General features: G+C 43.3%; 1 protein-coding gene across 1 annotated transcript in view; it reads left to right on the top strand.

Moving 5' to 3' along the window:
* The window catches only part of NOX4 (NADPH oxidase 4), a 95501-nt gene that overhangs the window by 47758 nt on the left and 24697 nt on the right, over positions 1-23046 (top strand). Inside the window, exon 13 of the mRNA XM_033146101.1 lies at positions 20453-20534. Coding sequence (XP_033001992.1) covers positions 20453-20534 — 82 coding nt within the window. The remainder of the gene's footprint in view (positions 1-20452; positions 20535-23046) is intronic.

Below are 23046 nucleotides of genomic sequence, written 5' to 3'. Positions count from 1 at the left end.
ACTTCTTCATGTTTAGAGCATGATTGCAAGGGGAGGTTGCCCCCCACCCTGGGTGATTTCTATTGCGGTTGTGCTGAAAGCTTCATTCAGCTGTATTTACACATGTCACTTTTGTTGTTGTTGTTTTGAGTCCAGACCGATTGTTCTGATTGTCATGCTAATTGTTAATAATACGTCCGTCTGTGTCTTGGCTTCTTTCTTTTTTTTCCTTTCAAAATATTATTTTCTGTGTGCAGCAACCTGCTTGCCTTTGGGGCCACATGCGGTGGCTGCGGAAGTCAGTGCTGAAATGTGCATTTGCTAGATAAGGGGATTTTTCAGTGCCAGACGCTTGGTTGGCTTCCAGGTTAGTTAACACCTATGTCATGCTGAGATTACGGAGTCGCTTTCATGTTCCGATATGCTTCTCTCGGGCTGCGAGAACGTCACTGGGGTCCACTGGGCCTCTGCAGAAAACGAGGAATTCTGCTTTTAATTTTCGTAGAATCGTAGAGTTGGAAAGGAACCTGAGGGTCATCTAGTCCAACCCCCTGCAATGCAGGAATCTCAGCTAAGGCATCCATGACAGGTGGACATCCAACCTCTGCTTAAAAGCATCCAAGGAAGGAGGGTCCACAACCTCCTGTGGGGAGGGGAATTTGAAGGGCTGGATAGCAAGGGAAGTATGAAATGAAATTTGCTCAAACTTGAGTCGTGGGTGAGTGGGTGGTGGTGGTGGAGGAGGATGAAATTGGGTGGGGGGTGGGACCCACGTATATAAAGTGATGCCAACAGCATCAGTTGCTGATTGTATTCTCATTTTCCTCGGCTAAGATGATTATTATATTACCAGTTGAAGTTGCAATGATGGGTCATTTTGCACACTTTTAAGCTCTAATTGAATTGTCATAAACTGTGCTTTCGCTCTGCTGTTCAGAGTAAAGGTAAAGGGACCCCTGACCATTAGGTCCAGTCGCAGACGACTCTGGGGTTGTGGTGCTCATCTCGCTTTATTGGCTGAGGGACCCGGCGTACAGCTTCCAGGTCATGTGGCCAGCATGACAAAGCCGCTTCTGGCGAACCAGAGCAGTGCACGGAAACACTGTTTACCTTCCCACCGGAGTGGTACCTATTTATCTACTTGTACTTCGTGCTTTCAAACTGCTAGGTTGGCAGGAACAGGGACCGAACAACGGGAGCTCACCCCGTCGTGGGGATTTGAGCCACCGACCTTCTGATCAGCAAGCCCTAGGCTCTGTGGTTTAACCCACAGCGCCACCCGCATCCTGCTGTTCAGAGTAGTGGGTGGAATTCAACACAAACCTGCCATCGGCAGAAGCATCTCTGCTCGCGCAACAGCATGATCTCCCATCTTCTTTGCATATCTGCTGAACTGGGGGTTGTCCTGACACTGCAGAGCCAATTTGGGGCAGCAGGGACATGGGGGGGGGATGCACAGAGGGAAGGAGGGGGCAAGTCAAGTTGCACTAGCGGGACTTGGTTGGCTCCCACTAGCACATCGACTTAGCTGTATCCAGCCCAGTATTTATCTGTCTGTATATCTATCTGTCTAGTTTCTAATTCAAGAAAAAGCTTACAGTAGGTTTTGGGCAACTTCTGGCCCTCCAGATATTGCCGGGCTCCAACTCCCATCACCCCCAGCCAACTTGACCCATGGAAGCTGGAGTTCAACAACTTCTGGAGTTCTACAGAAAAAGCCCCATTGAAGTAGGAGGGCAAAGTTCCCATTGATCAGGCCTGGCATAGGAAGCAAACAGATTCATATATACATATTAGCACCACAGCATCTGGAGGTGCTTTAGGGAAGTTTTTAATGTGTGACATTTTGATGTATTTTAATCTTTGTTGGAAGCCGCCCAGAGTGGCTGGGGAAACCCTGCCAGATGGGCGGGGTACAAATAAATTATTTTTATTATTTATTATTATTATTATTATTATAGGGACACAGCTTGCTCATTTCTGGCTTAGCACATGACACAATTCATTAGTCCTTAAGGTGTCACAAGTCTTTCTTTGTAGCTTTTTGCTGTGACAAACTCAGCATGGGTAACCCTCTGTATGGGTTGGCAGAGGAGGGTGTTCAAATAACAGGTTTTACTTCAGTTTACGTCAGTTACTGTGGCTGTGCGATAGCTCTGCGGGCATGCACAGCACACACTCCCTGACACACACACACACACACACACACACACACACACCATGCTTGCCATGTGACCAGGTCCTGCATCACTTTGATGAGATAGGCTCATGGGACCACCTGGATCGAGGTATTCCTTCTCACCTGCCCTGCCTCCCAGTCTGGGGAGTGGTGTGGGCAGGAATGAGGATATGAAGAAGAGCCTCACAGGGCCTGACCCCCCATAAATTGCTACAACAGCCTGGGAGCTGACTGCGAACATGTGATTTGTGGTCCGTGAATGTGCTAAGTACCATCAATGCGTTCACGAGCATGACCTGTGCTACTTTCTTCTGCCCCCAGAAGGTTAGCTGTGGTAAATATTTTGTGGATTATGTCGCTCGTTTCCAACTCATTCTGCTCCTTTTATTTGATCTGCATCCCTTTGCGGCACCTTTTAGTACCATGCCGTGTTTGTTTTAAGGCTGACATCCTTTGAAGACAGCTGTGGCCAGAGGGCTTGTCTTTACTTTCCAAGAATGCAACAGCCAGGAAAACAAAACCAGCTACATAAAAGCATCCTGCAAATCCGAGCAATATTGTAACCTCCCTCGTGCTTCCTTTTCTAAATATATTTCAGGCTGACATTAATACTATAAGGTATGTTTGTACTACACTGCACAGTCTACTACAATAGAAACTATATAGTACACATAATAATTAGGATGAGTGCTAATCTGATGGTTTTGCTTGCAAGACTCGCTTTATGCTGCATTACGAAAATAAGTGGAATAATTTCCTAGGTCCTTCCCTATGTAACACATACGTTCACTGTAGAAATTGGAGTTCTTGGTGATACGCAGAAGTCAAAAATTAAAGAATCCAAGAACTCTGGCCAGGCGGGAGATCAATTTTAAAGTCTTCAAACAGTTTTATTAATATAGAAGCAAATTCCAGTCGAAATAAATTCCAGGACAAGGCCCTGTTTCGCTAATTCTTCCTCAGCTAGATTTTCATGGTCAAGGTGTACCAATTCTTTAATTTTTGACTTACACATATGTTCACGGCAAGATTTGTGCCTAGGGTCAGCATCTGAGCTGTGTGTGTGAGCACGTGTTTGTGCTGCAGCTTAGTCCTGGGACATCAACAAACGTTCCTCAACTGAGCGTGTGCAGAGCGCACTTCTAATAGCAACAAATAACAGCGACTGGGACCAGTAGACTCTGGAGAAGGGCTTCCAGGCTATAGGAGTTTAAACCCTACTACCCATAAAAAAAAAAAAATCTTGCTAGTCATGTATCATGCTAATCCTACTCAGAGTAAACCCACTGAAATTGATAGGCATAACTAACTTAGGACCAGTTACAGGAAGGTAGCCGTGTTGGTCTGCCACAGTCAAAACAAAATAAAAAATAAAAATAAATTCCTTCCAGTAGCACCTTAGAGACCAACTAAGTTTGTTCTTGGTATGAGCTTTCGTGTGCAGGCACACTTCTTCTGAAGAAGTGTGCATTTTTTTATTTTGTTTTAACTTAGGACCATTTATTCCAATGAGTCAACTAGCTGGGTATAGCCCTAAAATATTGCCAATATATGAGGCAGAGTGGCAGAGCACAGATTTTACATCTAGAAGTTTTCTTGCCAATTGTAAGTGCGGTACACAGAATAAACCTCTGCCACAAACTGGGGAGATGCTCTATGACTGAGCTAGGGCCTTCCCTTTACACGATAAATTTCCCTTAATACTGAATCAGCCATTCATTTGCTTAGCCCACTATTCTCTCTCTGTCTCAACTGATGGCAGCTCTCCAAATTTCGGACGTTTCCCAGTTCTGACTGCTGACTAGCACCTCTGAACCATCAATGACAGAACTTGGGGTCCACCACCTGAATTTCCCACAATGCACTTCTCTGGAAGTGCCAGAGTTCTGATGCATTGTGGGTAAAAAAAAAAACCCAACTACAGCAAGCATCTGCCACAAAACACGGTGGCCAACAGTGGCCAGCACCTTTCTGAGGGACCCCTCAACCCTGGGGCAGGTTTTCCCTACTGAGTAGGGGCTGTGCTTGGAAGGCTACTGAGGTCCTATGCTGCTTGCAATAATTTAGTGATAAAAAGTCACAGTAGTTCGCTGGGCAATGCATCATCCTCTGCAACCCAAGAGATGTGATTAGTGCTGCTGAAGAACTGAAGCATGTAATCGATAGTGACCACAGTTTGACAGCGTTGGATCCAAGCTGGTGGGGGCCCAGGAGTTAGTGGGCAGGCAGGGGTTAGAGAAATGAGACTGTGGCTTCAGAAGGAAGTGAGCGACACAGCCCACCCATTAGCCAACTTTCATTAATTGCTTGCGACTTTTTAAAGGGGGGGGGAACCTTCTAATGAACAGCAGTAAACAAACACAGATCAAGCAATTATCACCTTAATCTCTCTTTGAGCTTCCTTCTGCAAGAGCTTCATTTTTCTTTCAGTGTTAAAAAAAAAAAAACCTTACAGGAGTTAATCCCAGAGAGGGAGAAGAATAGAGCAAGAGGGATAAATAAATTATCGTATCTTTGTTGTTTATTGTTAATAATAATGTTATTTATTGTTAATAATAATAATAATAATAATAATAATAATAATAATAATAAGCATTTATATCCTATCTTTTTCTCCAAGCTCAAGGTGGTGTACCGTACACTCGCTTCTCATTTAATCCCCCAAACAACCCTGTGAGGTAGGTTAGGCTGAGAGGCAGTGACGGTCAATGGTCACCCAGTGAGCTTCATGGCCGAGTGGGGATTTGAACCCTGATCTTCCAGGTCCTAGTCCAGTATTCTAACCACTATGCCACATCGTCTCTTGGCTGCCCCCCCTCACCCTTTGTGGAAGTGCTGCTGTTGGCTTACAGCTATCCAAATCTTGGCTACCATCCAGGGAAGATTGCTGCAATGCATTCTGGGTGGGGTGTATGACATATCTTGCCCCCTTAAAGCAGACTTGGTGAACTGCCAGTCCAGAAGGCTGCCTCATCAAGCCAACAGCCTCCCCTCCTCTCCCAATGAAGTGTTCAAACCAGCTTGCATTTCCAGTGGGCAGAACACTTGTTTTCATGCCTAATAAAAGTGTGCTGTGCATGGGAGGGCATGTTGGGGAAGTTGGGCCTGGTGAGGCAAGGGTTAACTTTCCTCTCCCTATGCATTGTGACCCCCCCACACACACACTGAACCCCCCCCCCCACACACACACACTCCTATTTGGCAATAAAGATTTGTGCATGTGTGGAGCTCAAGGCAGGAAGATTTCAATCCTAGTAGCTTGGAAAGCAGAAAATCTTCATGGAGAGAATCACTAGATGCAGATGAAGATTTTAACTCTCCCTCCCTCAGCTGCAGTCTCCATGAAGTATGCCTCCCCTCCAGACTTTAGGCTTGAAAAAAGCTGGGAAAACTTGTGTCTGTGTGTCCAAGTCCCAGAGCCCGTGCTTATGCATGTCTGACAAAGAAAGAGAGAGAGAGTGAATGAATGAATGAATGAATTCAAGAATAGGTAATGATAGATTTGACTGTGTATAACTGTCATGTGTGCAGATGAACACCCATTTAAAAATGGGTGGGTGTTGTTGGCATCCATCTGTCTCAAGAGACAATGGAGTGTGCCTCTGAGGGTGAAGTCAAACCTTTGCGTTAGCAACTACCAAAGCGACCTCTCCGGGGCGCAATCCTGGGCAGTGTTTATGGAGGTCCTGGGCTGCCAGGCAACAAGACCCTCCTCTCAGCCTGGCTGATGTGACCTAAAGGAAAGTAGTTGCTTTGAGGATGCTAACATTCCTTGTATGTAGATATCGGATCAGATGGAAAACCTGAAGGAATGCACGACAAGGATGGACAAGTTATTGTTTAATTTGTATGTTATGTTACTTAGTTTGTATAAGGATTGTGTTAAATCATGTTTGCTTAATTTAGAGTATGCATGGCTGATGAAGCCCGGTGGGGGAAAACAAGGCACTATCCCGGAATCCTTGTCAATCCTTGTCATGCCATACCTTCAAGTTTTCCATCTGATCCAATATCTACGTACAAGGAACATTAGAATCCTCAAAAATATTGTGGTTATTGCCAATATGCCAATTTTTTTTTTTAAAGAAATTTATTAAAGATTTTCCAAAATAGAAAAGAAATAAAAACATTCCACAAACAACTACACAACAACAAAACAATACAAAGAAACAAAAAAACAAAAAAGGACAAAAAAGAAAATACTATATCAAAACAAAGTTGCATCCATACATATTAAACTTATAAAATCTTGATGAACTTCCCCCTACTCTCTCTTCTGCGTTCATTTCGAATATACTGTAGTAACTTTGTAACCTCTTTAAAACCTTCTTTAACAAACTTATCTACCTCATATTTAATATCTTCTAGTCACATTTTTATCTCAAAATTAAAACATCATAATTTACAATACTACCTACTTACATCCTACTTCACCTTAACAACTTATTACTATCGCCTATTTCTTTCATCTAATTCCCATTAAATCTCTATTTTTTCTCGTTTCTTTAGATAGTCTTTGAATTTCTTCCATTCTTCCTGCACCTTCTCCTCCCTCTGGTCACGGAGTTTCGCTGTCAGTTCCGCGAGTTCCATATATTCAATCATCTTAACTTGCCAATCTTCCACTGTTGGTAAATCTTCTGTTTTCCAGTTTTTAGCCATCAAAATTCTTGCCGCTGTTGTGGCATACATAAAGAAAGTTCTATCCTTGCTAGGTATCACCTGATTAACCATGCCCAACAGGAAGGCCTCTGGTTTCTTTAAAAAAGTGTTTTTCAACACTTTCTTTAGTTCATTATAAATTTTTTCCCAGAAATCCTTTACTTTTGGGCATGTCCACCACATGTGGTAGAAGGTACCTTCAGTCTGTTTACATTTCCAGCATTGATTACTAACATTATGATACATCTTTGCTAATTTTACTGGTGTTAAATACCATCTATACATCATTTTCATCATATTCTCTCTTAATACATTGCATGCAGTAAACTTAGTACCTTCCCTCCACAACCTTTCCCAATCCTCCATCATTATATTATGTCCAACATCTTTAGCCCAGTCAATCATCACCGATTTCACCATTTCATCTTTTGTATGCCACTCTAGCAACAGTTTGTACATCCTGGAAAGATTCTTTGTATTTGGTTCTATTAGTTCAGTTTCCAACTTAGATCTTTCTGTCTGAAATCCTTGTTTCTTATCCAATTTGAAGACTTCATTTAATTGATAATACTGCAACCAGTCGGTCAGACCTTCCTTCAGTTGCTCGTAACTTTTCAGCTTAAAGTTCTGACCCTCCTGTTCCAGTATATCAGAATATTTCAACCACCTTGCAGACATGTTAGGTCTTTTAACCGCTTTAGCTTCCACTGGAGATAACCATCTCGGAGTTTTCCTTTCTAACAAGTCCTTATTTCGAATCCAAACCTTATACAAGGAGTTTCTAATGATATGATTTTTAAACGCGTTATGGGCCTTAACCTTGTCATACCATAAATAAGCGTGCCAGCCAAAAACATTATCATGTCCTTCCAGATCCAAAACATCTGTATCTTCTAACTTAATCCAGTCTTTCAACCAGCAAAATGCTGCAGCTTCATAATAAATTCTTAGATCCGGCAGGGAAAATCCACCTCTTTCTTTCGAGTCCGTTAATATCTTATATTTTATTCTGGGTTTCTTTCCCTGCCAGATAAATTTTGATAAGTCCTTTTGCCATCTTTTAAAACAATCCAACTTATCTATAATCGGAAGTACTTGGAAAAGGAACAATATCTTAGGCAATATATTCATCTTTATGGCTGCTATCCTGCCCATCAAAGATAATTTTAATCTTGTCCATGTATCCAGCTCTCTTTTAATCTCGTTCCATAATTTCTCGTAATTGTCCTTGAAAAGGTTCAGATTCCTTGATGTCAAAATTACTCCTAAGTATTTTACCTTTTTAACAAAACTTAATCCAGTTTGTTCTTGTAATTTCTGTATCTGCAACGAAGACATATTCTTTGACAATACCTTAGTCTTTAATTTGTTTAGCTTAAATCCTGCTACTTTTCCAAATAAGTCAATTATCTCTAATGCTTTGGGCACACTGGTTTCAGGATCCTGTAAGGATAATACTAAATCATCCGCAAAGGCTCTCAGTTTGTATTCCTTATCTCCCACCCTAATTCCTTTTATTTGTTTCTCTGTTCTGATCATATTCAAGAGGACCTCCAGGACCATAATAAAGAGCAACGGAGATATAGGGCACCCTTGTCTCGTTCCCTTTTCAATTCTAATTTCTTCGCATATCACGTTATTTACAATAATTTTAGCTTTCTGTTCTTTATAAATGGCGTTGATGCCATTCATAAATTTATCTCCAACCTTCATCCTTTCCAAGTTCTTTTTCATAAACGTCCAAGATATGTTATCAAAGGCCTTCTCCGCGTCAATAAACATCAACACTGCTTCCGTATTTATCTTTTTCTCTAATCTCTCTAATATATTCACAATATTTCTTGTATTGCTGCCTATATGTCTTCCAGGTAAAAAACCCGCTTGATCCTTGTGAATATATTCTTTCAGCACTCTCTTCAACCTCGTGGCCATGACATTAGCAAAAAATTTATAATCCACATTCAGAAGCGATATGGGTCGGTAATTCTTCATTAAAGTTTTATCAGAGTCAGGTTTCAAAATTAACGTGATATACGCTTCTCTCCATGAGTCGGGTGCCCTACCTCCTTCTAAAAGTCCATTGCAAACTTCTTTCAATGGTTGAATTAACCAATCTTTTAATATCTTGTAATACTTTGCAGTTAATCCATCCGGTCCTGGGGCTTTTCCTAGTTGCATATTATTAATTGCATCGGAAATCTCTTGTACTGTAATAGGGTGGTTGAGTATATTAATTTTGTCTTCTGGGACTGCTCGCAAGCCATTCTTTTCTAAGAACTGTTCAATTAATTCCTCTTTAATATTTTCCTCTTTATACAATTGTTTGAAGAATTTCTGGAAACATTTTCTAATCTCCTCTGGATTCTCCACTTCCTTATCGTTAACCTTCAAATTAGTGATGGTATTCATTTTTTGCCTTTTCTTAAGTTGCCATGCTAACATTTTTCCACATTTATTGGCTGATTCGAAAGTTTTTTGTTTCATCATTTTAATTTTCCACTCAATTTCCTGATTCAGAATTTTTGCATATTGGGTCTGCAACAATTTTATCTCTTTTTGGATTTGCTGATTTTTGGGATGTCCTCTCAACTTCTTTTCTTTATCTTTAATTTGATCTAAAAGTTTTTCTTTCTCCTGATTCTGTTTCCTTTTCTTCATTGCTTTTTCTCTTATGAGGACCCCTCTCATTACCGCTTTACTTGCATCCCACACGACCCTAGTTTCTACTTGAGCATTCAAATTTATTTGAAAATATTCTTTAATCTTGTTAACAACTTCTTCCACTACTTTTGTATCTCTCAACAAACCATCGTCCATTCTCCATCTGAAAGAATCCTTTGGATATAGTTTTAAATCCAATTGCACTGCATTATGATCTGAACAGGTCTTTGGGCAGATTTCCGCCCTTTGAATTTTGGGTGTCAACTCTCTCGAAATCCAGATGTAATCCAGCCGTGACCACGACTGTTGTGGTTCAGAAAAGTACGTTGCCTCTGTTACTGTTGGATTTTTCACTCTCCATGAATCTATCAAGTCCAAATTGTCCACCATGTCAAACAAAGTCCTAGGCAGTTTCCCTTCATTTGTAATTTTAGATCTTTGTGATCTGTCCATCAAAGTGGAGACTGCTCCATTGAAATCTCCAAGACAAATAATTTTATAGTCCAAATAGTCCAACAATATATCATGAATCTTTTTATAAAACGTTGACTTCCCCTCATTTGGTGCGTACAGTCCCAGAATTAAAAATTTGTCACCTTGTGCGTTGATTTCAATTGCAATATATCTTCCTTCTTCATCCTTGAATAACTGCTTTGGGTTGAATTTTTCTCTTGCATATATTACTACTCCTCTCTTCTTAACTTTATCTGATGAAATGAATTCTTGGCCTAGCTTTTTATTTTGTAGGATCCTTCTGTGGTGCCGAACCACATGGGTCTCCTGCAAACAAATTATATCCAAATTTTTCTTTTCCAATGCATGATACACTCTGTGTCTCTTCGGCCTCTGGTTCAAACCGTGGACATTCCATGTCAGCACTTTCATTGCCATCTTACTTTCCAGTTCCACCTGTAGCTCCTTCTAGCTCTTCTTCTGACGAGGATGTCGCTTCGTCTTCTTCTAGTTCCTTGTCTTCTGGTCTCGCTGGGATTGAAGCCGCAGGGCCACTTGGAGCAACCTTGAAGTCGTCTGAGTAACGGTCCAGAAATTTCTTCTTGTCCTCAAATGATCGAATTCTCACTCTTGTATCTCTGTATTTAAATGTTAGGCCCTGCGGGAATTCCCAGCTGAAAGGTATCTTCTTCAATCGTAGAGCTGTTGACAAGTCGTTGTAGTTAAGCCTCAGGTTCAAAAAGTACCTTGGAACGTCTTTATAAATTATTACTTTCTTCTGCTGCACCACTAGGTTATTCTTGTAATGAAAGTCTAGGATCTGGTCTCTCTGGTGTCTGTTCTGGAGTATCACCATACAATCATTCACTCTTTTAGGGTTTTTCTTTCCCTTAACTCCAAATCTGTAAGCCTTCACGATGAATGACTGTAGGTCGTCTTCCTTCAGCTGCCAAAATGCCGATAATTCTTTCACAATAAAGTCCTTTAAGCTTCCCTCCTCGAGCTCCGGAAGATTTCTCAATCTCAGGTTAGCCTCTCTTTCCTTCAATTGCAAAAACGCCAGAGATTCTTGGACGTCTCTTTGTTGTGCCTCAACTCTCTCCACCTTTTCAAAATCCAGATTCTTGATTTTAGTTTCCACAATAGAAATTTTTTCTTTAAATTCCTCAGATTCCTTTTTCAATACTTTGACTTCTTTATTAATTGACTGAATTGCCACTCTATTCTCCTTCACCGTCTTTTCAATTGATTTAATTGAAGAGTCTAATTTTTCCGAAGATTCCTTTATCTCAGATTTTAAATTCTCTGACAGATCTTTAATTTTGTTTTCTAATGTATCTGAGACTGCCTGCAGCTTCTCATTAACTTTGTCAAAAGCAGCAAGCATTTGCTCCTCCAGACTTTTTGTTGTTGAACCTTTTCGTTTCTTCTCCCCCTCCTCGTCCTTTAGCTTTAATTTAGTTCTTGTACTAGCTGACACCGGGGGGGTGGAGGTAGGCTCATGCATTTCTAAAGTTGGCTGCTGGATTCAAGGTCACTCTCACAGAAACAGTTCCAGTTGACCAGTTCCCAAACAATTCCTCAAAATAAACACCAGGTGGCCAGAGTCAAATTACTGCCAGAGAACAAAGAGACATTCAGAGCAATCCTGCTCTTTGTTAACAGGAGTCCTCACACAGTTTCGGTTTCCACAGAAGCTTCTCCACTCCAACTTTCCAAAAGTTTTTTAAACTACAGCCAAGTCACCAAAAAGTATTCCAAAGTCACAAAATAATCCAAAGAAGAGAAATCCAGCCCGATCGTTACTTAAAATCAAATTCCAGTGTGTCTTTTAGCAGTATTAGCCAACTTGTATCAGTCAACACTCAAACAGAAAGGTCTTTTGGAAACAATCAAAAACAAAGTATCCATTCACTCTGTCGCCCGCTTACTGACCCGGCACTCCGTACTCCAGAGGGTGAAGCGGCTCAATTATAAATCCATCGTAAAGAAATCCACCATAAAATAGCGATATCGCAAGAAATACCCCCCGAAATGGGGTTTTCTCAGTCAAAGGAATTAGCTCCGTAACTTTAAAGCAAGTTTGAATGGCTCAAGCTCGTTCCCGTTACTTTCTTGGTCGCATTCCGAGGGAGAAAGGCTTCCTCGTTTTATTTTCTCCCCGCAAGCCAAATTTCCAATTTAGGTCCAAATCAAAAGCAGTACTTACGGAGGTCTTTTTTGTGCCAAATTGAGGAAGGGTCGATCGCTCGCGAGTTGCAGTCACGCCGCTTCGTGTCTCCGGGTAGAAGATGGCTCCTCAGCGCCGTACCGTTGCCCAGCTCGCTCAGTCTTCCTCCTTTACAAGAGGTTCCTGAGAGCTGGGGCGGCACTTTCTGGCGCCCGCTAGAACCCTCGGCTTCGGAACTCCCTTTCCGAAGTTTTCGGAGCCCGCAATGCGGTTGCGGTCGCTCCACGTCCCGAAAAACACCGGCGCTGCCGCGGAACAGAGGCAGCACCCGACCGCTCGCTACGGCGATCAAACCGGAAGCCAATATGCCAATTTAGGAACTGAATAGACTTTATCTCCTGACCATCCATTGGACTTTAATTTCTCAGGATATGTTCTCTTTGCATGATATGTTGGTCTATGGAATTACACATTGTGAATAGAAGTTACATAGTGTGTGTTGGAAGGTCAGCGGTTCAAATCCCCACGACGGAGTGAGCTCCTGTTGCTCTGTCCCAGCTCCTGCCCACCTAGCAGTTCGAAAGCACGCCAGTGCAAGTAGATAAATAGGTACCACTCCAGCGGGAAGGTAAACGGCATTTCCATGCACTCTGGCACTCGTCACGGTATCCCGTTGCACCAGAAGCGGTTTAGTCATGCTGGCCCCATGACCCGGAAAGCTGTCTGTGGACAAACACCGGCTCTCTCAGTCTGAAAGCGAGATGAGCGCCGCAACCCCATAGTTGCCTTTGACTGGACTTAACCTTTGACTGGACAATTCATTTTCTTTTTTATTTGAATGATTGTTTTGATCCTGCTTTTCCACACCTGAAAAAAGAATGCTTAGGTTTATTTTTTAAAAAAAACAACAACACCAAGATGCAAAATCAGCAAACAAACAAAAAGATGAAAGAATGCCAAAAAAAAAGCACGAGAGAAAGACACATAATTAAAACCAGAGTCATCAGAAAAACCTATATAGGAAAGCTTGTCTAGACAAAACTGTTTTAACCGGAATGATGGAACGTAGGGAAGGGAAGGGGTCAGAGAAGCCTCTTGTCAAAGATTCTCCATTGAATGACGTCATGTGATTATGCGGTTACATTTTATGGGTATTTGGGAGAGGGGAGGAAATGGGGGCTGGCAGCTCTGAACAACTGTTCCAGCTGCTGTAAGAAACAAACAAACAAACACGAAACAAGTATTTTCTTTGCAACTCCTGGTTTGAGGCTTGAGCATTTGCTTTGCATGCAGAAGGTCCCAGGTTCAATTCTTGGCATTTCCAGGCAATTCTGGGAAAGACCCCTGCCTGAGTCCCTGGATAGCTGCTGCCAGCTAGTGCAGGCAATATTGAGTTAGATGGACCAGTGACCAATGTGGGAGGTCCCAGGTTCAGTCCCAGGCATCTCCAGTTTCAAAATGGATCAGGTAGCAGGTGATATCAAAGGTCTCTGCCAGAGACAAGACAGAGCAGGCAAGTCTAGGCTTTTTGGAATGAAAGTTTGACTCTGTACAAAGCAGCTTCTGGTTTTCTATTTGCACCTCCTTTCCTAAAACAGCATTCATGTAGAGGGTTCAATTTCCCATTTTTGGGTCTTAAGTTTAGTTTTCCACATTTCCACATAAATATGTGGTTGTGTTTTGTTTTTTTAAGTCCTCATGAAAATTCACCAGCATTTTGGATGAGAAATTCTCCTAATAGTGGCATTTTTGCATGCACTCTTGCCTGAAATGCTCATTTTTTGCAAAGCAGTTTTCGCTAATAAGATGTATACTTGCACGCTGTTTTCACTAAGATACGAATTTCTTTGCACACTTAACCCTGGTATATGCAATTTTGTACCCTCTTCTTGGTCGGCCGGCTGCATTGCAGCATCCAGAGAAGTGCTGATTGTGAAGGGTGGCTGCGAATTCGAAAGGATGGCAGTTGGCAGATGGTTTCAGAAAGTGCAAATTAAATTGTTGTTGTTGTTGTTGTTGTTGTTGTTTAGTCATTTAGTCGTGTCCAACTCTTCATGACCCCCTGGACCAGAGCACGCCAGGCACTCCTGTCTTCCACTGCCTCCCGCAGTTTGGCCAAACTCATGCCAGTCGCTTCGAGAAGACTGTCCAACCATCTCGTCCTCTGTCGTCCCCTTCTCCTTGTGCCCTCTATCTTTCCCAGGGTCTTTCCCAGGGAGTCTTCTCTTCTCATGAGTCAAATCAAATAGGTTCGCCTTTAAATGCAAATAGAATCAACTCCTCCCCCCCTCCAAATCCCTATGCTCGGAGAATGAGAAATGTAACACACACCCATAGGTGGATGAGGTGGATCTGCAAGCAGTGAAGTCTCCCCTCTCTGTGTGGCGGATGCCTTTTTGCATGTTTACACCTCTGGGGTGTCAGCCTGGTGGCCCCCTTGTGCCTTTCATGTCCTCATCTTAGACCTTGCCAGCACCCTAAAGGCATGAGCATGCCACGCACTGATGCCCTTCAGAAACAAGGCATTGGAAGGCAGCCCTGCGACAGGAAGGGAGAATGGCAGAAGGGTGGGCTTAGGTGCTGCTGAATCCAAACATGGGAAAGGTTTGCTGTGTGCGGCTGCCAGCTGGGCCATCCCTGCTGCTGATTAGTACCGCTGTGCCTCCTGGCACATCTACTAAAGGAGCTCTGCAGGGTGGCACAGTTCTGCTGGGATTCCACCAGATTAGCCGGCATAGCTTTGCACTCCTTTGTAATGGCACTGTGGGAGGACTGAGAAGTTGGGGTTTCCAGCCTCTCGGTCACCCCAACTTCTCGATTCTCCCACCCTCTCTTTCTATTCTTTCTTTCTCTTCTTTTTCTCCTTCCTTCCTTTTGTCTCCCTTCTTTGTCCCTCCCCCCTTTGGAGTCCTATGTCTGGGGTCTTTATTAAGGTCCAGCGATCACATACTCCTGGGGGTGGCAGATGGTTGATGGAGAGCACTGGGTGGGAGACAGGGAAATGTTGATCTCGCTGGGTGAGAGGCTGGGAGGAGAAAGGAAAGTAGGAGCTGCTATCTTCTGTGGGTGGTAAGGGCTAAGAAGTCCCTTTAAGAGAGGACTCTCTATGCTACTTAGTTTATTTGTATTAATTTGTAATTTGGGGTAGCTGTTAGCTTATTATATTATGAAAAATCTTATTACAAAATAAAATAGAAGCTGGGTTTTCCAAGCATGGGGCAACTCTTTGGAATGGCCTCTCCCTGTGATTGCTTCCTTGGTCACAAGTTATGGTCCCTGCAGAAAATCCTCATGTCTTCCACTTCAGCCATGGTTCCAGGCTCCAGTAGATATTCCCCCAAGCATAAAGTGTTGGCACATTAACATTCTTTCAGCAACCCTTCACAATGGTGGTCCTCTGCCCCGATAAGGTTGAGAGAGGTTTGTGCTTTGGCTGATGGGAATTGTAGTTTGGTTGCACCGGGCGGGTCAAAGGCCCTGAACACCTCTGCTAGGGAGAGGGCCAAAGCTCTATGGTGTCAGTATTTCTCAAACTTGGGTCCCCAGCTGTTGTTGGACTACAACTCCCATCATCCCTAGCTAGCAGGACCAGTGGTTAGTGATAGTGGGAGTTGTAGTCCAACAACAACAACAACTGTTTTCCCAGTAGTGATGCGTGGAAGTGAGAGCTGGACCATAAAGAAGACTGATCACCAAAGACTTGATGCTTTTGAATTATGGTGCTGGAGGAGACTCTTGAGAGTCCCATGGACTGCAAGAAGATCAAACCTATCCATTCTGAAGGAAATCAGCCCTGAGTGCTCACTGGTAGGACAGATCCTGAAGCTGAGGCTCCAATACTTTGGCCACCTCATGAGAAGAGAAGACTCCCTGGAAAAGACCCTGATGTTGGGATAGATGGAGGGCACAAGGAGAAGGGGACGACAGAGGATGAGATGGTTGTACAGTGTTCTTGAAGCGGCCAACATGAGTTTGACCAAACCGCGGGAGGCAGTGGAAGACAGGAGTGCCTTCTACAATTATGAGAGAATAAAAACTTTTCACTATCTACGATGGGCAGCCTCCTCAAGGAGGAGAATCTGCCGAGGTAACTCGTCCAAGGGGTCTTCTTCCTATACAGAACATTTCCTGCTTTTCTTGTTCCGAGGGGGCTGGGAGAAGGTTCGTTTTGTTTTGTTTGTTAGGAGAAAGGGTTTCCCACAACAAATGATTCTCAAGCATTTTCAGCATTGGACACCAGTCAGCTGTTAGCAGGAAATGGAACCTCCAAAGAGACCAGGTCTTGGGAAAATGCACGACCATCCATCCCAGCAGACTCTCCAAGTTAATGTGAACAGGAAGTTTAATTGGAATCCAGCTGGGCGTCTGATGGTTGTACACACTGCCCTGTTCGCTTCAAAGCAGCTGCTGAATGAAAGCATTCACAGTGAGACTTTTCAGTGTTTTCAGCCAGACAGGTCCACTGAACAGCGAATGGGGAGCCTTCCTCTTCCTCAAAGGCTTCTTGCAACTTCTTGCAGCTTGAACTGTGCCTAGAAAGCATGGTTCTCTGTGGGTTTTCCTCTTGCCCCGCTCCTTCCCAAGGGAAAACCCATTCTTTGGTGATGAATCGGATCAGAGGGAAGTCTGGGGGGAACTCAAATCGCTGTTTACTCCAATCTAGCAAATAATAAAATTTAATTATTATTGAGTGCCGAGGAGCTGTTTTCCCCTGGGGGGAATTCAACGGGACAAGGGGAATTGTGGATAAGCCCTCGGATGTCTCTCTTATCCACTCTATTTCTCCATCCTTCTTCCGCTAAATATCAGACGGCCTAACTCAAAACACAAACGGGAAGAAGTCATGCAAGATTCTTCCCCCCCCCCACCCTCTGCCACTCGCCCCGATTTGAAGCTGCAATCCAGGAAGATGAAACTGAAGGAGTTTTCAAAGAGCTTTTGGCGGGTGTGTGTTGCAGCTCAGGGAATTGCTCAGAGAAAATTGACTGGAGGCTGTGTGCTGATCAGCTGCAAAGCTGCGGATCATAGCTGGTGTCTGCAAGGTCTCCAGTTTTAATAGCGTGACTTTAGAGTAAGCGATTTGGGAATTTGCGCCTAATGTTTATTTTCCATGTGACTGTTTTTATTTTGGTGGAAGGGTTGCATCCCCACGTTGAAACCACATAGAAACCCAGAGAAAGAAACATCCCAGAACAGACACACACACACACACACACACACACACACTATGGAATTTGTTCTCGCAAAAGAAGGCTCGATGGCCATCAATTTGGATGGCTTTAGAAGAGGTTTAGACAAATCAATGGAGGATAAGGCTAACTATGATGGCCATGTTCTGTCTATGGCTATGTTCTGTCTCCACTCTCCGTGGCAGCAGGTCTTGAGTAGCAGTTGTTGAAAATCCTAGGCGGGGAGAAAGATGTTGCACTCAGGTTCTGCCTGTGAGAACCGAAGGCTAGTGGGGGGGGGGAACCCTCACAGCTAGAAGTGTCTAGGGGCCAAAGTTCTCAAGACAGCTAATTTGCCATTTGGTCTAATTTTATTTTATATACAAATTCAGTGGCTCAGGAGTGTCAGGTACCACAACTCTATGGGAGTGTCTGGTTTAAGTGCAGCTCAATATTATTTTTTAAAAAAACATTTCCCCCCTGTTAATATGCAGATCAGCAGAAGTTGTGGCGAGGGGGAGAGTATTTTCTTCACCAGTATGTCACTGAGCTAGGAGGGGAGGGAGGCTGCCCCATCCGCTCTGCACATTGAAGGCAGTTTTCTACCCATTCATAGACGTTACCCTTACTGCTGGCTTTTGTGGTGGAAGGAGAAAAATAAAATAATAAAACCCTTGAGCAGCAGTTTACCACCTCAGGTATAGGGATGTAGCTGCACAAAGGCCCTCCAAATGTTGATGAACTACAACTCCCATCAGCCCTGATCATTGGCGATGCTGCTTGGGGCATCAATATCTGGAGGGCCACAGGTTCCTCACAACTGTTCTACTGTGGCCAGGAGCAAATCCACAAGGCTTCAGCTAGAGATCTTTTCCAGTCCTGCTACTCTAACTGGAGTCCTGTCAAAGGTTGAAGCTGGCACTGTCTGCATGCTCTCGACCCCTGAGCAATGGTATCTCCTCAATGGAGGGAGCAGAAGGTAACGGACCGTGATCAGGAGGAGGAGGAGGAGGTATCTGGTGGTCTTCACAGATATAGACCTATGCAAGGTGACAAGACAGTTCCTGACCATGCAGCACCCTTCAGCCCTGATGAATTTTTCGGTGCCATTTTGGCCTCCTCTAAACAGTGCTGTGTCTCTCCTCTGGAACATTTTCAGCACCAGTAACCGAAAAAAAGCAAGGATTAATTGTGTATGAAGTGCAGCTGTTTAGGCCTGCTGCCCCAGGAGGAAGGTTTCTCCATTCACCAGGAACAGGAGAGAGAGAAGAGAAGAGAATTTGTTTGGAGAGGCTTTTGTGGCTTTATGTTCTAACTCTCTAGGAATGCTTTTGTCTTTCCAAGTGGTTTTCTTCGCCCAGCTCCTTAAAGGAAGCTAGGGATGTTTGTAGCATCAATGGGTCCCCTGCCCACCACCTCCTCTCATAGGAGGTGATCACACAGCAGAACTTTTAACCCTTGAGTGTTAGGAACTCTTAAGATAATTTGGCATCAAACTAAGCCAGGCTTCCTCAACCTCGACCCTCCAGCTGTTTTTGGCCTACAACTCCCATGATCTCTAGCTAGCAGGACCAGTGGTCAGGGATGATGGGAATTGTAGTCCCAAAACACCTGAAGGGCCAAGGTTGAAGAAGCCTAAACTAAACCCACTGTTCCTGAACTCTTTCTTTCTTTCTTTCTCTCTCTCTCTCAGCTGCATGCACAACGTACAGTTAAAGCACATTGAATCCTGGGGAAGGATACTTTACCCAGCAAAAACCCACTAAGTTCACCAGGCCCTTGGTAGGCTGGTTTTGGCTTGCAAAAACACACAACCTCTCTCCACATGTGGTGGGCCGGGCGAAGGCCAATCAACTGTACAAGAATCCTGGGGAAATGGAGGTTCTTTGGGTAGGAAGGTTCACAAGATAGACAAGTTGCCTGTTCTGGATAGGGTTGCACTCCTTCTGAAGGCACAAGTGTGTGGTTTGGGGGTACTCCTGGACACTGGTCTTTTTTGCTGGCAGCCCAAGTGTCCTCTGTGGCAAGCAGTGCCGTTTCCTAGGTTCTGTTTCTCCAGCTACAGCAGTTCCTGGACAGGAATAGCCTGGCTGCTGTAAAAACTTTGCCATTGTTTACTGACATTTTGGTTGGTATTGCCCAACTGTGGATTTTTGTGTTTTTCTTCTTCTTATGTACCGGCATGCAGGCCTGGGGTGGCGTCCAAGAAACTCATCCCATCAACACAAGGAATTACGCTTCCTCAGCACAACTTCCCTCATCCCCACCCCCCACACCCTCTGGAGCAGGGTGGTTTTTTAAAATCATTTTTATTTGGTTTTACGAATACAGTGGTACCTTGGTTTAAGAACAGCTTAGTTTATGAACAACTTGGATTAAGAACGCTTGCAAACTCGAAAGTAGGTGTTTTGGTTTGTGAACTTTGCCTTGGAATAAGAACATGTTTCGCTTCCTGTTGAGTATGTTTCATTTTGTAAATCGAGTCCCCCGCTGCTATGGGAAAGCACACCTTGGTTTAAGAATGCTTTGGTTTAAGAATGGATTTCTGGAACGGATTAAGTTCGCAAACCAAGGTACCACTGTACAGAGTTATAAACAAAGAATTGAAAATTATGTCCACATACCGGTAGATAGATTCCTCCAAATCTCAGGACTCTCCCCCCCCATGGGGTCCCATTTTCAACATTTAATACTACATATTCTTCCATGCTCCAATTTTTATATCAAGCCATATTATCCATGGTAATTGTTACACTACGTGCGAAATCAAGATCCTGCTAATGTTTCCATCTGCTTACAGTGGTCTCCTAAATAACTTATAATTCCCCCATTCTTTTATAATAGTTTCTGTCCTCTTAATTTTGCCATCTCGGCATAGTCCATCAGCTTGGTTTGTCACTCCTCTCTGGTAGGGACTTTATTTTCTTTCCATCTCTGGGCTAGTAGCACCCAGGCGGCTGTTGTTGCATACATAAAAAGTATTTTCTGTTCCTTTGTTATTTTAAGCATTCCCCCCCCCCCATTTCATTATATATCATCTCCCAGAAAGCTTTTATTACCTTACAAGTCCACCGCATATGATAAAAGCCTTGCACCGATGCAGTTGAACTAGTTGGATACTGCCCATGACCTTCTGCAACAAAGGGCTACATCATTTTTGTTGTTATTGCTGTTTGACAGAGAGATTTCGGGACCTGCTGTTCCTACATTCCACTTGGGATGCTGAGATCCTGCCGGTCTTCCAGCAGAGGCATTATCCTAAGTAAGTAAACGATACCTTCTCCTTAGTGAAGAATTAGATAAGAAAAAAGGCAAGTTTCGTCCTGCGGTTTCCCGTGGTGCAAAAGAGATGGGTCTCTGCGCTCCCAGACTGATGGATAAGCCACCCGATCTCAGTGTCTGGGCAACATCTTGCTGTGCATCGACACAGGGAAGGGTCTAGTTAGGTTAATCCCTCTGTGTATCTTTTGGTATTCCTTCTCTCATGATGACAGACACATCTGGATTTTTAACAAGGCATCCTAGGTAGGTGCCACATGCATGCACACACACACACACACATGCACGTCACAGCCCTCTAAAACCATTGAAGCATACAAGCCGACTGAATCAGGAACCTGGTTTTTGTGGCAGCCAAGTCGTAAACGGAGGCACCTTCTAATGAGAGCTTGCTTGTTTTCAGAAGAAAGAGAGGTAAGACGGAGATAGATGATGGTGCACCCGTAATTAGAACGGGCCCATCACAATCGCATGCCACTTTAATTGTTAATTAACAAGGTGTCTGTGATTATCAAGGGCTGTGGGGGAGGGGGCTTGCATGCTGCAAAGATCTTGAGATTTTTCCTGTCATGCGAGACATGCAAGATGTCTTTGGGTCTGTCAGCGATGGAGGTTTGGTTTTTGACCTCAGCACAGCAGTATTCCAAAATGGAGTGGTTTTTCCTTTTCTCCTAGGTGAGCATACAGAAATACATCCTTTGAGGAATGGGGGCTAAATCTGCCCCCTGCCCCTGGCGACCTATAGCCTTTGAGAAGGAAGCCTCATCTCATCTGCATAGCTCCATTTTCTCATCTGCATAACCCCATTCCGGGTTCTGCACTTGGGACTCAGCTACACTAGTAAAAAAATAACCATTGTTTTAAATGCATTATAAACATTCGACACCAGATGGCGCTGTAGAGCACAAAACTTTTCTATGTGATTTTACATAGCGTGTTTTTTTTCTCTTTTGTTACAATGATTTAATTTATGACTTATTTATAGCATATAGCCAAAATGGCAACAACACACAGGTAGCATAGATATGGGGTAACAGGACCCTGCTTTTCTTGTATCTTCTCTTGGTGTACTTGGTCTACGTCGATCTATTTATCTAATTGGAGGCAACCAACATTTTTGGGCTGGTGGATCTATCTGGTCCTCTATCTCAGCTCTAGTCGCAAGATGGCTGTCATGGGAGCGTGGCATAGCACAAAATGGCTGCCACACCTAAAAAACCAGAAAAAGAAATAGGACTCTGAAATGGTCTTTCAGCACCTTTCAGCGCCTCTCCTCAGCTACTACCGCACTGTCTCACAAGGAGAAGCACTTTGCAACTCTCCTGTGTTTAGAACAGAAAGGAGGGAAGGAAGGATATGGTGTACCAGTTATAAGTAGGTAGCCGTGTTGGTCTGCCATAGTCAAATAATAATAATAATAATAATAATAATAATAATAATAATAATCCTTCCAGTAGCACCTTAGAGACCAACTAAGTTTGTTCTTGGTATGAGCTTTCGTGTGCATGCACACTTCTTCAGATACACTGAAACAGAAGTCACCAGACCCTTATATATAGTGAGAGAGTGAGGAGGGGTATTACTCAGAAGGGTAGTGGGAATGGGTGATTGGCTGATGGGTGTGGAAAACCTGTTGATGACTGTTAACAACATATGGTGTACATTATGCATACAGTGGTACCTCGTTCTACGAACAGCCCTGTTAACGAACTATTCAGTATACGAACTCCGCAAAACCGGAAGTAGGTGTTCTTGTTAGTGAACTTTACTTCGGAAGCCGAACGATGAAAGAGCACCGGCGGCAGGAGGCCTCAGTAGGGAAAATGGCTTTGGTTTAAGAACGGACTTCCGGAACAGATTTAAGTTCTTAAACCAAGGTACCACTGTATATTTTTCTGCATTTGGATATTATGAGAAATAATACTCTTAAGTGGGAAAATTGCAACTGTATTACCAATTGAACAACATTTCCCTGCCAAATTCTTCTCTGGTGTGGACTGTATAAACTGAGTGCTTTACCTTTTACTCTTCCAGCATGTTGAATGCTGTGCCAATGAAATGTTGGGTGCCCTGGGAACAGCATTTCCCAAGGCTCCTTGTGCCCGGGATGGTGCCAAGCATGCTCATGAGCTTTGATTTTTTTTTTTAATAAGATTTTTATTATTTTCCAGTAAAACAAGAGAAAAACATAACATAGCATAAACACCAACATTAACACAATAAAAAACACATTACATAAACACAATCAACAAAGAGAACAATTAAAACAAAACCAAAACCAATACATACCTAAACTGAAACACCAATCTATCTCTTACTACTTAACGAAATCTAGTTTCTGATCTTCTAAAGGGACCTCCCCCGCTTTCCCTCCTCTGCCTTCAATACTAATATACTTTGGTAACATCCATTTATAACATTACAATTCATTATCCAACCTTTTATACTATCATAAAAACTTAACATCTTATAATATCATGAAATAATTCTTAAAT

This window comes from Lacerta agilis, chromosome 4, assembly GCF_009819535.1.
Source record: "Lacerta agilis isolate rLacAgi1 chromosome 4, rLacAgi1.pri, whole genome shotgun sequence".
NCBI lineage: Eukaryota > Metazoa > Chordata > Lepidosauria > Squamata > Lacertidae > Lacerta > Lacerta agilis.
The sequence above is the reverse complement of the archived record's forward strand: the minus strand, read 5'-3'. Positions and strand labels throughout refer to the sequence as shown.